This window comes from Anguilla rostrata, chromosome 8 (assembly GCF_018555375.3).
Source record: "Anguilla rostrata isolate EN2019 chromosome 8, ASM1855537v3, whole genome shotgun sequence".
In the NCBI taxonomy this organism is placed as follows: domain Eukaryota; kingdom Metazoa; phylum Chordata; class Actinopteri; order Anguilliformes; family Anguillidae; genus Anguilla; species Anguilla rostrata.
Window position 1 is genome coordinate 4,394,768 of NC_057940.1, and position 15,047 is coordinate 4,409,814.

Sequence of the window (15,047 nt, forward strand, 5' to 3'; positions counted from 1 at the left end):
ACCATGGCTGTGACAGTCATTAAACCCGCCCTGCTTTTGCCGCCTCCAGATAGAAAACATGTTCGAGCTTGTTTGAAGTCATAATAACACTGGGAATTAATACTTCAGTCAATCCAGTAAAAATATAAACTATCGGTATAAGTATGGTTTACATAGTCCAGACATTGTTGTCTGGGGTGTTTTATCACTGTTTTACATACTGGGTAGTGATTTATTTGGTTTATTTGGAAAGCACATACCCAGATACTGGGCCAAATACAACCCTTTATTGACTGGTGGCTATATGAAGGAAAATAATAAATAAGTGTTGACAAATTAGTTTCTTGAAATAGTAAGATTAAAATCAACAAGAGACAGCAACCAGTTTTCTTACATTCAGTTTGCACAATTTTCTTTTTAAATCATTTATTTATTACCGTGCTACCAGGAGCAAATGTTACCTCTGTAACTACCTCTGTAGCTTAAAGTGTCGAGTCGGACCTATTTAGGTGACGGCCCAACTTCTGGTCACAGGCAAATAGTGCGGGATAAGATAATCATACATTATACAGATACGAGTTTTGTCTGTGCTGCTTTTTACAATCGTGTATAACCTTTATACTTAATACTATTATTGGAACTACTTCACCTCTGACAACTTTACTGAACCTTGACATGAAAAGAGAAAGGGAAGACGCCGTATTCAACTATTCCTTCTCGCGGGTAATAGTCGCAGATGGCAGCGTGTTTGGTCAGCAGCAAATATCATTATTACTAAACAAATATGAAAAGACTGGATGGAGAGTAGTCTGAATTGGGTTCTGGAAGTGTTTACCAGCTTACACATCGCACTCATACGCCAGCCGCGAACGTTTCCAAGCCGGCGAGATCGCATCCACCGAAAGGCACGCGTAACTGTGCAGATCGGCTTCTCCTGCAGTGATTACTCGCCATTGGCCCATATCTCTGTGCATTCGCTCACCCGCATCAGGTGATACCCTGCTAGGGTAGCTATTGGCTCGTGTCTCAGACCTTCCCCGAGGTGATTTAGAGGAGTGACTTGCACTCTGCACGTGACCTCTACAGTAAGCTTCCATCCAGTCATTGGTTGATGGAACTGCGGAAGGCAGTTATATACCATCAAGTATTGTAATATACTTCGATCGTGGTGGGAATTGTATTCAATAGTTTTCATAACTCGAGGTATTTCTAATGCAGAATAGACCTAAAAATTATTAATTGTCAAAGTTGTGAACGCCAACTTAATGTGAATTTACACCGACTTTAATCCATAACGCCGGGGTTTATGGAAATGCGTGCAGTTGATTCCCAGTGGTTGCTGGGAGACCTTCTCTGTCAGTTGTCAGCTTTTAATGACACAATGAAGGTGGCACGTCTTACTTTCGGTGTGTTTCTCTTAGAACCATGCTGAATTTTTTTTTTTTTTTTTTTTTTTTTAAATAAAAAATGCATCAGGAAGATATGGTACTTAAATTACTCAAATTTTGTTATATTACAGATTTCATATTGCATGTAGTGTCAATCCTTCATGTTGGATACTCTGGTTGTTTTAATTTCAAACCTTTCCAAAATATTTGTATCCCCAGATGTGCACTGTCACAGCATGAAATATGTCCCCCATCTTGCATTGTGGTTATAAAAAAATATATATTTCAGTGTCTTATTGTTAAAGTAGAAGCCATAGCATTAAAGACAGTTAGAACCAGGTTAGAACCACCTGGCTCCTACTTGGAAGCATGTGGAGAAAAAGAGGGGGAGGAGACGAGTGGAGGAAATGAAAGAACGAGGAGGCGTTTGGAAAATTGGGACAGTTTATCTGCTTTTCAACGTCGACTGTTGATGAAATTGCCCTGTCATGAGGATTATTTCTTGGTGAGCCTACAAATAGTCCCATAGTGATCTTATACATTAATGTGGAGGTGTTATATTTGAGAAGAGTCAATTGCAATGTGAGACAATTAATTTTTAGCCTATAGTACTGGAGCTCATGGGCATTAACAGATAATCAGCAAAAACAGACGAGCCAGCCAGGAGTCGAACCTGGAATCTTCTGATCCGTAGTCAGACGCGTTATCCATTGCACCACTGGGCCACCCACAGTTTGGCTTTTCTGGCAGTAACACGCACCCTGATTGGCCACAGTATTCTAGGTAGCAACGTGGCTCTCGATTGGCTATTTCCTTCCGAGTCTCAGTACAAATATGAGCTATGACAGGCCATACCAAGCAATCCTAGGCCTGTGAAACACATTGTCCACTTCATGCTTTAAGATATTATTTTAAGAGGAATTTCCAGGAATTATACATTGCCAAAATAGCACTGATGAATCTGGGTAACATGGAGAGAGTACCTATCTTGTTGGGAGGGGCCAGTTTAAGAAGCATCATGAAAAAAACGTCCACACTGCGAAAGATTGTTGATCTGTCTGGGGGGAGTTTCTGCCTCTCACCCAATTAACCCAATGAACGCTGGGATAGGCTCCAGCATCCCTGTGACCCTGACCAGGATAAGTTGGTATAGATAATGGATGGATGGATGGATAAAAAATTCCCTTAATAAAAACATATTGTTTCTCAAGGACTGGATCTCTGCCAAAGCTCTATTCATGGAGTGGTGTTATATTTAAGATCGGTCAATCGTTATGTGAGCCAAATTAAATTTTATTACCAATAGCACAGAAATTCATGGGCTATTAACATGAAATCAGCAAAGAACGATGAGCCAGCCGAACTTGGAATCTTCTCACCCGTAGCCAGAAGCGTTATCCATTGCACCACTGGCCCAATCACCTGTGTGGTTCACCTTTTTTTGGCAGTGATGCGCACCCTGAGTGGCCACAACATTCTTGCTAGCTTATGTGGCTCTCGATTGGCCATTTCTTTCCAATTATTAGTGCAAAAATGAGCTATAACAGGCCATACCAAGCAATCCTAAGACTGCAAAATGTGTTGTCCACTTGATGCTTTAAGTTACTATTTTAAGTGATTTCTGGGAACTATATATTGCCAAAAATGGTACTGGTGAATCCATGTAACATGGAGAGAGCACTTTTCTTGTTGAGAAATGCCAGTTTAACAAGCATAATAAGAAATTCCCTTAGTCAGAACCTGTTTTCTCTCAAGGACTGGATCTCTATCAAAGCTGTGCTCATGGAGTGGTGTTGTATTTAAAATGAGTAAATTGCAACATGAGCCAAATTTAATATTTCTACCTTTTTAGCCAACAGTACTGGAGTTCATGGGTATTAACAGATAATCAGCAAAAACAGACGAGCCAGCCAGGAGTCGAACCTGGAATCTTCTGATCCGTAGTCAGACGCGTTATCCATTGCGCCACTGGCCCCTGCGCATTGTTTACATTGTGGCAGTGACACACACTCTGATTGGCCACAACATTATTTGTAGCAATGTGGCTCTGGATTGCCTATTTCTTTCCTATTCTTAGCGCAAATATGAGCTATGACAGGCCATTCCAAGCAATCCTAGGACTGTGAAATATGTTACATTTTTTTACATTACATTACAGGCATTTAGCAGACGCTCTTATCCAGAGCGATGTACAACAAGTGCATTAGTTCAAGGTGCAGCGGTGCAAAAGAAACACACTAGAGTGAAGTAAAGATCGTAGTGCCAGAAGTGACCACATTGATCAGGACTCCAACCCTGTAGAGTAACCTGTTCAGCAAACAACAATCCTACCAAGTACAAACTAGCGCTGGAATCACATTTGCCTAATCAGACAAAAACAATCCTGCCAAATAAACTAACGTAATCGTATTATCCTAACTAGGTACATTGAGCTAAACTAGAGGCTAGGGAGGGGTGGGGAGAGGTGCAGCCTGAAGAGATGAGTCTTCAGTCTGCATTTGAAGGTAGTTGTCCCTTTGATGCTTTCAGTTACTATTCTATGTGAATTCTAGGAATTATACACAGCCAAAATGGTACTGATGAATCCCTGTGACATGGAGAGAGCACCTTTCTTGTTGAGAGACGCCAGGTTAACAAGTATAATAAAAAATTCCCTCAGAACTTATTTTGCATCAAGGACTGGATCTTTGTCAGAGCTGTGCTCATGGAGTGGTGTTGTATTTAAGATGAGTCAATTGCAACGTGAGCCAAATTTAATATTTTTCCCTTTTAGTCAACAGTACTGGAGTTCATGGGTATTAACAGATAATCAGCAAAAACAGACGAGCCAGCCAGGAGTCGAACCTGGAATCTTCTGATCCGTAGTCAGACACGTTATCCATTGCGCCACTGGCCCTTGTGCTGTGCTTATATTGTGGCAGTAACACAGCCCGAGATTGGCCACAGTATTCTAGGTAGCAATGTGGCTCTCGATTCGCTATTTCCTTCCAATTTTTAGTACAAATATGAGCTATGACAGGCAATTCCAAATAATTCTAGGTCTGTAATATGTATTGTCCATTTCATGTTCAAGTTACTACTTTATGTGAATTTTGGGAATTATATATTGCCAAAATAGTACTGATGAATCTATGTAACATGGAGAGACTACCTTTCTTTTTGGGAGATGCCAGTTTCACAAGCATAATAAAAAATTCCCTCAGAACTTATTTTGCATCAAGTACTGGATCTTTGTCAGAGCTGTGCCCATGCAGTGGTGTTATATTTAAGAGCAGTCATAGCAACGTGAGCCAAACTTCTTATTTTTCCCTTTTTAGTCAACAGTACTGGAGTTCATGGGTATTAACAGATAATCAGCAAAAACGGACGAGCCAGCCAGGAGTCGAACCTGGAATCTTCTGATCCGTAGTCAGACGCGTTATCCATTGCGCCACTGGCCCTTGTGCTGTGCTTATATTGTGGCAGTGACATGCACCCTGATTGGCCACAACATTTTTGGTAGCATGTGGCTCTCGATTGGCCATTTCTTTCCAATTATTAGTGCAAAAATGAGCTATAACAGGACATACCAAGCAATCCTAAGACTGCAAAATGTGTTGTCCACTTGATGCTTTAAGTTACTATTTACAGTGATTTCTGGGAACTATATATTGCCAAAAATGGTACTGGTGAATCCATGTCACATGGAGAGAGCACTCTTCTTGTTGAGAAATGCCAGTTTAATGAGCATAATGAGAAATTCCCTTAGTCAGAACCTGTTTTCTCTCAAGGACTGGATCTCTATCAGAGCTGTGCTCATGGAGTGGTGTTGTATTTAAAATGAGTAAATTGCAACGTGAGCCAAATTTAATATTTCTACCTTTTTAGCCAACAGTACTGGAGTTCATGGGTATTAACAGATAATCAGCAAAAACGGACGAGCCAGCCAGGAGTCGAACCTGGAATCTTCTGATCCGTAGTCAGACGCGTTATCCATTGCGCCACTGGCCCTCGTGCTTTGCGTATATTGTGGCAGTGACTCGCACCCTGATTGGCCACAACATTTTTGGTAGCAATGTGGCTCTCGATTGCCTATTTCTTTCCAATTTTTCGTGCAAATATGAGCTATGACAGGCCGTTCCAAGCAATTTTAAGACTGTGAAATGTGTTAACAAATGATTTAAGTTACTACTTTATGTGAATTCTGGGAATCATATATTGACAAAAATGGTACTGATGAATCCATGTAACATAGAGAGACTACCTTTCTTTTTGGGAGATGCCAGTTTAACAAGCATCATAGAAAAATGTCCACCCTGCGATAGATTGGTGATCTGTACAGGGTGTATTCCTGCCTCTCACTCAGTGCACACGAGGATAGGCTCCAGCATCCCCTGACCAGTCCAGGATAAGTGGGTATAGGTAATGGATGGATGGAGAAAAAATACTCTTAGTAAAAACGTATTTTCTCTCAAGAACTGGATAATAATTATAAAAGCCGAAATGATACTTACAAATACTATGGGATGAGTAGTATCATTGTGTACGAATGCCGTGTTGGCGGTGTTGCAAATGTGCAAAAAAAACAAAAGACTGTCCGGCAAAGTGGCTGAGAGAGAGTGCAGTAACACCGGAGCTCTATGAATAAATTTTAAAAATAAATAAAACTACTTACAAATTAGTGACTAGACATAATTAATCAATTCCAATGCGTCTAGCTGAACATAGAACAACATAACACCTGGAACAGCTATCCAAATCTGAGAAATAACGATAAATTGTTGTAATTGTAATGCAGTTCGGTAGGTTTAAACCCGAGGTTTTGAATAAGATTGCAATCCACAAGAGAGAAAGACATGTGTTTGTTTAAATTAAGTTTGCACACATTTAAAATTTTTATTTATTTATTACTGTACTACCAGGAGCAAATGTGCTGTATTTTTGTAACTGCCCGTGTGCTTAGAGAAAGTTTCGAGTCGGACCCATTTAGGTGACGGCCCGACTTCTGGTCACGGGCAAGTAGTGCAGGCTAAGGGATTCCCACGTTAAGAAGATATATAGTTTTGTCAACTACAGTTTGAAACTGTGTCATCTATACTGAATACTATTATTGGAACTACTACGCTTATGACAACTTTACTCAACCTAGACATGAAAAGAGAAAGGGAGGAGAATACTCCGTAATCAGTTATCCACTCGCGCGAGTCTTTCAGCCAGAGATGGCAGCGCTCAGGGGTCGTTGCTTTTACGTCTTCTGTCAGCAACCGATTATACAGAAGACTAATAACAGAGTGAGTGTCCTTCTCTTCCATGTGTATTAAGAAAAAGAGTGAATGGAGAGTAGTCTGAACTGGGTTCTGGAAGCGTTAACCAGCTTGCACATCGCACTCATACGCCAGCCGCGAGCGTTTCCAAGCCGACGAGAACGCATCCACCGATAGGCACGTGTAACTGTGCAGATCGGCTTCTCCTGCGGTGATTACTCGCCCAAACAACCAGCATCTCTGGTTGTTTTAATTTCAAACCTGTTTTAAGTATTCGTGTCCTCAGATGTTTGCTGTCATCCCATTAAACATGTCCCTCATCTTGCATTGTGGTGATTATTTATATTTCACTGTCTTATAGTTAAAGCAGAAGCCATACATTTTAAAGGCTGTTAGAACTAAGTTCCTTTTTGAAGTTTTCTTATCCTCATCAGTTAAAACAAGCAGGTTCTTTTTCCAGAATAATAAAATGCATGTGTGTATAGCTGCTGGCTAATTTTCTTTTTTCATTTTGTTATTGTATGGAGTCAGGCATAGTGTCCCATATGAAGTAATATTTGACACGGAATAGTTTTGGTATTTATTAATTATTTTTTTTGCTTCTTTAGTGGCAGAGTGTGGCGGCAAGTCTTCAGATGCAAGATTTCCTAAATGGCGCCCCCCACAGGAAGCACCCAGGTGTGACGGCCTTGAAAAGCATATCCCTTCCAGAGGACCTGCAGAGAGCTGCCTTGTCTGTCATACATGGTGAGGGACGCACATTGATGATGTCATCAAAATCAAAACATTTTACATGTGCACACACTCATGCACACAGACACATTTGTGCATTCAAGCACACACAAATATGAGCACGCATAGGTGTACACGTGCAAAACACACACAGAAAAATATGTGCACGTGCACACGCATATTCTGTAATGAGGACGGTGCGCTGTGTTTTCCCGTCCTGCAGGGGCAACAATGAGCAGGCTGGCTGACAGGTCACACAGACTCACCAATTTCCTGTGGAGCAGGCAGAGGCAGACGGAAGACTCGGTGCTGCGGAAGAAGGCAATCACTCTGGAGAAAATCTTCCGGGAAAGAGAGAAGGAGAGAGACAGAGGTGGGGGGGTTGGGAAGACAGGGAAGAAAATGGGGAAAGGAGGGGGGGAGTGGAGAATTGATGGGTTTTGGGCTTCGCTGCTCACAGATTCACAGATTTTTGTACACATGGCTGGCATGATGTGAATGAAATGGGCATCTGCAACAGTGAGACAGGGGAGAGAGAGGAGTGAGACAAGAGAGACAGTTTTGAGACGGGGAAGAAAGGATCTAGGTGTTGTGCTGTCGTAAAAAGTATCAATTATAGAGCAACAGAGGTTGTATCAAAGTCATACACTACATTTGTCCGATGACACTTAGAGTATTGTGTGCCGTTCTGGGCAGTGCACGAGAGTCATAAAAGCTCTTGGAAAAAAAGCACAAAGAAGGGCAACTAAATTGGTTCCCGGAATGAAATGTTAAAATTGTGAGGGAAGATCTTGTACTGGGGTGTTTAAGTCCAGGCTTAGCACAGTACTGGGTATTCTCCAGTCTCTAGATAAATGAGCATAGATGGGCTACCAACCTTTTCTTGTCATGTGATCTTATTTTCTCTACATGGTTAATGTATGGGCTGATAAAAAATGGCTCATTTTGATGATGTAAGCATGAGCGGATTGATACAGGGGCTCATTTTGACGATGTAACAGTGGGTTATCAGCTGATATGGGGCTCCTTCTTAAGATGCAAATATAAGCAAATCAAATGCAGTATGATCGATGGTTTCTTTAGAGATGAGCCAATAAAAGTCCACTGGCTCTTATAGTATGGGACATACCCACAAGGCAGATTAATGACTCTGCACAGAATCTTCCGGAAAGTAAATAACTGCGTGTTCGTCTGTGTGCGTGCAGATGGAGACCCCCAATTTCTGGAGACTCAAATTCAGAAGAAGGTTTTGTCAGAACTGAAGAAATCGACGTATCACTGGACTCCACTGAGGTACCTGTGTTCACTGTGCAAACTCTGACGGTAGATCCACTGGGATGGCAGTGTCGTCTGTTATAAAAGTGTGTGTGGAGGAGTTCAGTGTCCAGGCTTTCTGGCTTTCATTTGAGGCTCTCGACCCAGCACCCTTATTGACTGGATGTGCGTTTACCCTTGCTGGACCTCATTCACAAAACCTTTCTTAAATTATTTTCGCTTTTGTTCTTAAAAAATGTTCCTGCAAATAACCAATATGCGATTCATGACTCATGTGCAGACCTTTGTTTCTGTGCATATTCCAGGTGTGTGAGGTGATGAATGCTGACTGTTTGTAAATTTTATGCACAATCCTGTTCATGTTGTTAGCATAAGGAAACAGCCATGAACAAATACAGATAAGAAAAAAATGATGAATGCCAAAAGGTTCTTGGAAACGGTCTTACACGCAGTTTACGATCAAATGTGATCGTACGCATGTTTTGAACGCATGAGGCCCGCTGTCTTTACTATCACTGTACAAACTCTGCCTGTCAGTGTGACGTCTGTAATTGTTGTGTGTGTTTTTACGCTGAACTACACTGACTCTCTCAGGTATGATGAGGACGTTGCCATGGTGTACTTGGCTGCCAGGGTTGCCGGGGGTTACGCCGCTGTGAGGAGAGCTCTGAACGAGGTGAAGTATCTGCGGATGTATGAGAACGCAAAAAAAAAACGGAAACACCCAGGTTTAATTCGCTAACGGGGATTTGGGCTGCCACACTTTTTTGGGGATTTCTAAAAAGTGGCATCATTCGACAAAAGGGCATAATTTCTTCTCTCACCCTCTGCAGATTAAGAAGAGAGATGCGACTTTCTCTCCTCACTCTCTGCTGGACTTTGGGTCCGGTGTGGGAACGGTTCTGTGGTGAGGAGTGTGTACCTATTAACGGCTCGCCTTGGCTCTGTGCTGTGGTGAGACGGCTGTAATGTGTGACTGCAATAGAGCAAGGCTGCTGACTCTGCTTTGTGTGTAACTGTGCTGTAGTGAGGCTGTGCTATGGAACGGCTGTGCTGTGATGTGTGCCTGTGTCTTGTTTGACACTGTGTTTTAGTGAGACTGCTGTAGTGAGTAATGTGATCATGCTGCAGTGTGACTGTGCTCTAGTGAGACTGTGCTCTAGTGAGACTGTGCTGTTGTGTGTAATGTGATCATGCCGTAGTGAGACTGTGCCCCAGTGAAATTGTGCTGTAGTGAGACTGTGCTCCTGTGAGACTGTGCTGTAGTGAGACTGTGCTGCAGTGAGACTGTGCTGTTGTAAGACTGTGCTCCTGTGAGACTGTGCTGTTGTAAGACTGTGCTCCTGTGAGACTGTGCTGTTATAACCTCTCCAGCGCACGTGTGGGTGACTCTTGGGGAGCTGTGTGCAGTGAGGGCCTGAATCATGGAGACCGGCTACTCAGGAGTCAACGTCTAGGAACTGTGCCACCAACAATTTTCTGCTAGTGAAACTCTCTCCTGTCAACGTAGACACTAAATGCAACATACTCCAACTGCTGTTGTGAGACTGGGCTGTCAGTTCAGACAGTCAGCTTCTCTGTGAGACTATTTTGTATGTAGACAGGCTCATTGTGAGTGTGCTGTAGTGAGTGTGCTCCTGTGAGACTGTGTCTGGAGGCATGACTCCATCCTGACACCACACGCTGTGGGGTGACTCTCTGGGGGAGGCTGTATGTGTGGACAGCTCTGGGGCCATGAACTCACTGGCAGACCGGCTACTCAGAGGTACACACACACACACACACACACAGTCTACAGACACTTGCACACACACACACACTCTCTACAGACACTATAAACACTCCTTCTCCTTGTCACACACGTAAGAACACATAAATGCACACACTAAAACACATCCACACACATGCATGTTCACAGACCAATGGGCACATCTTTCAGTATCATAAACGAACGAGTCAGTATTTCATTTACATGTTGAGATAATCATCTTGGGCTATTGTTATAACAAGGTCATTGTGTGTGTGTGGTGTGTGTGGTGTGTGTGTGTGTGTGTGTCTGTAAGTCTAGGAGGCATTGACACCGGAGATCCCATGATCAAACAGGTCTACTTTCGGCAGTTCCTCCCTGTCTCTCCAAAGGTAAGTGTAAGTGTGTGTTTGTGTGTGTGTGTGCGTGCGAGGATGCATGCGTGCGTGTGAATGAATGTGAATATGAATGAGAGAAGAGAGCGTGTTGCTCATATTTGTGTGTATTAATAAGCAGTCATTCATTTATTATCATCTTCCCACTTGTTTAATTTCACTCTTCCTTCTCATCACTTCATTTTCTGTTGGCATTCAGAATTTTGCCAGACCCAAATTCCACGCGTTTTTCTTGAGCCGTAACCTTTCTGTGTCTGTCCTGGGTCCTGACAGGTGCAGTTTGACCTGGTGGTGAGTGCATTCTCTCTGTCAGAGCTGGCCTCCCAGAAGGAGAGGAGGGAGGCTGTCCGTACACTGTGGAGAAAGACACACTCCTACCTGGTCAGTGCACACACCCTTCGCAAACGCTCACTTATACGAACCCACACACACATGCGCACACAGCCACACACACTCACTCATGTAAAGATACAACCCTGACACACTCATTTGTACCAGCACGCTCCCCTCACACACTGCAAACACACAACCCCACACACACACAAATACACACTTGCACTCATATCTAGATCGATGTATATAGACACGTATTCAGTATATTCGGTACCAGTGTCATGTAATGGTAAGCAAACCTGGAGGTTGCAAGTTTGATTCCTAGATTAGGACACTGCCATTGTGCCCTTGAGCAAGGTACTTAACATGCACTGCTTCAGTATTATAACCAGCTGTATAAATGGGCACTGTGTAAATCTGTGAAATATGTGTAAGTCGCTCAGGATAAGTCTGCTAAATGCCTGTCATGTACAGTACTGTGTGTAGCATGCACCTTTAGTGTCCTGCTGCAGTAGTGTGCTTGTGCATTGGCGCTGTATAACGGTGTTGTTGTGTTTTTTTTTTTCAGGTGCTGGTGGAAAATGGGACTAAAGATGGCCATCAGATTCTCATGGAGGCCAGAGACACACTTCTAACGGTCGGAAACGAGCGTGCACGCGCACACACACACACACACACACACACACGCACACGCACATGCATATATTTCCCGAAAATAATTACACGAGAATAATTGATAAGGAGAGTATCCTGGTCACGCACACACCCAAAGGCCCCCTGCGGTGGTTGCTATGGTTACCGTTACGCATAAAGCAATGGTGATGAAACTCTAAAGTGACATCATTATGTTCTTGACCTATTGCAGGAAGAAGATAAGGTGACCTTTGACTACAGGAGACCGGCTGTGTTTGCCCCGGTGTGTATGACTTTGAAGAGTTACTCACATGAGCTGTGTCTGTGTTTTTAACCCTGGGGAGTTTTGACACCAGTGTGAGGAGCTAGAAATATTCAGAACCAGAAGAATTATTTAAAAAATGGGATTCAATGTAAGAGAAGCCAGAGAGCCAGTTTTGGATCTGATTGTTAGAATTACCAGACCTTGAATCAGTATTATGGAGAGACACTACTAGGCTGGTGCAGACAGGTTTGTGTATTATTGCATGTTGAATATGTACTCATACTAAATGGAGATGTTAGCTACAGAAAATGAACGGGTGTTCACGTCAATGGTGATGTAGCTACAGTAAGTGACTGTGTTTATGCTAATAGGGATGTAGCTACAGTGGGTATGTGTGTGTTTATGCTAATGGGGATGTAGCTACAGTGGGTGTGAGTGTGTTCATGCTAATGGGGATGTAGCTACAGTGGGTATGTGTGTGTTTATGCTAATGGGGATGTAGCTACAGTGGGTGTGAGCGTGCTTTTTGTCTTGATTTTGTATTCCTCAGTGCCCACACCAGTTGACCTGCCCCAAACTGAAACAGCACCCCCTGCTGCCCTGCAACTTCCCCCAGCCCTACCGCCCCCTACCGCTGCATGGGGTAAGAGAACCCTGAGAGTGTGTCTGTCTGTCTGTCTGTCTGTCAGTGAAAGATGGGAACACTCTGCAGTGGAGCTGAATAAATCTGGGATGGGGGATGAATATTTTGAATAATACGGAGTACAGTGGAAGAGAGTGAGAACTGAAAGATTGAATTATACCCTCTCCTCCTCTCCCTCTGTCTTTTTCTCTTCGTTTTCAATTCAAGATGCTTTATTAACATGGAACAGACGAGTAAATACTAGTAAAGCTTAACATACAGTTAAATTAGTACCGGAGACTTCAAGCAGTGCACTATAACTCACTGTCGTGTGCTCTCTCTCTCTCTCTTTCCCAGAGCGCCGATCGTGAAATAGAAAGGTTCAGTTACATGATTCTGACACGGGCGGGGCAGGGGGCGGGGCCAGGGGCGGGGCCAGACTGGGCGCGGCTGACGGGCCCAGTGCTCCGCAGGTCCCAACACGTCCACTGCCAGCTGTGCTGCAGCGACGGAGAGCTCAGACGGGTCGTCGTGACTGCCCACCGAAACGGCAGGTAAACAGCACGCACCTGTACCACACAGGTACAGAAATACTACTCTCACCTGTACCACACAGGTACAGCAATACTGCTCTCACCTGTACCACACAGGTACTCACCTGTACCACACAGGTACAGCAATACTGCTCTCACCTGTACCGCACAGGTACAGAAATACTACTCTCACCTGTACCACACAATACTGCACGCACCTGTACCACACAGGTACAGACATACTGCTCTCACCTGTACCACACAATACTGCACGCACCTGTACCACACAGGTACAGCAATACTGCTCTCACCTGTACCACACAATACTGCACGCACCTGTACCACACAGGTACAGCAATACTACTCTCACCTGTACCACACAGGTACAGAAATACTCTCACCTGTACCACACAGGTACAGAAATACTGCTCTCACCTGTACCACACAGGTACTCACCTGTACCACACAGGTACAGAAATACTGCTCTCACCTGTACCACACAGGTACAGAAATACTACTCTCACCTGTACCACACAATACTGCACGCACCTGTACCACACAGGTACAGCAATACTGCTCTCACCTGTACCACACAGGTACAGCAATACTGCTCTCACCTGTACCACACAGGTACAGAAATACTACTCTCACCTGTACCACACAGGTACAGAAATACTTCTCTCACCTGTACCACACAGGTACAGAAATACTACTCTCACCTGTACCACACAATACTGCACGCACCTGTACCACACAGGTACAGAAATACTGCTCTCACCTGTACCACACAGGTACTCACCTGTACCACAGGTACAGAAAACCTGCTCTCACCTGTACCACACAGGTACAGAAATACTACTCTCACCTGTACCACAGGTACAGAAATACTGCACGCACCTGTACCACACAGGTACTCACCTGTACCACACAGGTACAGAAAACCTGCTCTCACCTGTACCACACAGGTACAGAAATACTCTCACCTGTACCACGGGTACAGAAATACTGCACGCACCTGTACCACACAGGTACAGAAATACTGCTCTCACCTGTACCACACAGGTACTCACCTGTACCACAGGTACAGAAATCCTGCTCTCACCTGTACCACACAGGTACAGAAATACTCTCACCTGTACCACAGGTACAGAAATACTGCTCTCACCTGTACCACACAGGTACAGAAATACTGCTCTCACCTGTACCACACAGGTATAGAAATACTGCTCTCACCTGTACCACACAGGTACATAACTACTGCTCTTGCCTGTACAACTCAGATATGTAAATACTGTACTCACCTGTACCACATAGGTAGACAGTGCTGCAGTAATCTCTGGTTTGTTTTTGTCTCATAGAGATATGTACCGCTGTGCCAGAAACAGTGATTGGGGTGATCGCCTGCCAATCATCCAGCCAGAGGAACACACCCCTGCAGAATGAGGAGCCAATCAGAACGCACCGCAGTGCAAAAGACTTTACTTTCAAAACTCTGCCTTCACCCCCACTCCCAGTTACCCAGTCAGAGAAAGACACTGGCCTGTTCCTTTAGGTAACCAATCAGGGGCAGCCAGGGGAGTGAGGCTGGGTGAGACAGGGAGCCAGCCTGCAGGGCTCTTTCGCAGCGCCACCTGCTGGAGTGGAGGATAACCTGAGGCAAGGGGGCAGAGTATGTTCAGGATGTCCCATGTTGGGAGGTTATATTCCTGACTTCCCGTCATGTCACTTTCCATACACGCAGACACACAAACACACACACATGCACACTCACTCCTGCTTTCTACTGACATCACAGTCCACAGCTCAACTGTTTCACTCTTGTGTGTGTGAACAACCAATTAAATGTGCATATAAATATGAGCTGTCTGTGTTCATTTAAGAAAACACCAATACACACACACA

The 15,047-nt window shown here is 43.9% G+C and overlaps 1 protein-coding gene and 5 non-coding genes across 6 annotated transcripts; 1 reads left to right on the forward strand and 5 right to left on the reverse strand.

The window, feature by feature from the left end:
* Window positions 1-2,019: 2,019 nt before the first annotated feature.
* Window positions 2,020-2,092, reverse strand: trnar-acg (transfer RNA arginine (anticodon ACG)). Its single transcript has one exon. It is a non-coding gene; the product is annotated as a tRNA-Arg (tRNA).
* Window positions 2,093-3,269: 1,177 nt separating this feature from the next.
* trnar-acg (transfer RNA arginine (anticodon ACG)) lies at window positions 3,270-3,342 on the reverse strand. Its single transcript has one exon. It is a non-coding gene; the product is annotated as a tRNA-Arg (tRNA).
* An 848-nt stretch (window positions 3,343-4,190) lies between these two features.
* Window positions 4,191-4,263, reverse strand: trnar-acg (transfer RNA arginine (anticodon ACG)). The gene has a single exon. It is a non-coding gene; the product is annotated as a tRNA-Arg (tRNA).
* A 471-nt stretch (window positions 4,264-4,734) lies between these two features.
* On the reverse strand, window positions 4,735-4,807 carry trnar-acg (transfer RNA arginine (anticodon ACG)). Its single transcript has one exon. It is a non-coding gene; the product is annotated as a tRNA-Arg (tRNA).
* Window positions 4,808-5,284: 477 nt separating this feature from the next.
* Window positions 5,285-5,357, reverse strand: trnar-acg (transfer RNA arginine (anticodon ACG)). The gene has a single exon. It is a non-coding gene; the product is annotated as a tRNA-Arg (tRNA).
* Window positions 5,358-6,314: 957 nt separating this feature from the next.
* mettl17 (methyltransferase like 17) lies at window positions 6,315-15,005 on the forward strand. The gene is given in 14 exon segments (XM_064345947.1): window positions 6,315-6,637; window positions 7,219-7,357; window positions 7,566-7,715; window positions 8,548-8,635; window positions 9,212-9,293; window positions 9,451-9,535; window positions 10,275-10,382; window positions 10,686-10,756; window positions 11,033-11,140; window positions 11,661-11,729; window positions 11,958-12,008; window positions 12,541-12,633; window positions 12,970-13,166; window positions 14,504-15,005. Coding segments are annotated over 14 exon segments (1,398 nt in total). The 5' UTR covers window positions 6,315-6,565; the 3' UTR covers window positions 14,589-15,005.
* The last annotated feature ends 42 nt before the right edge of the window (window positions 15,006-15,047 follow it).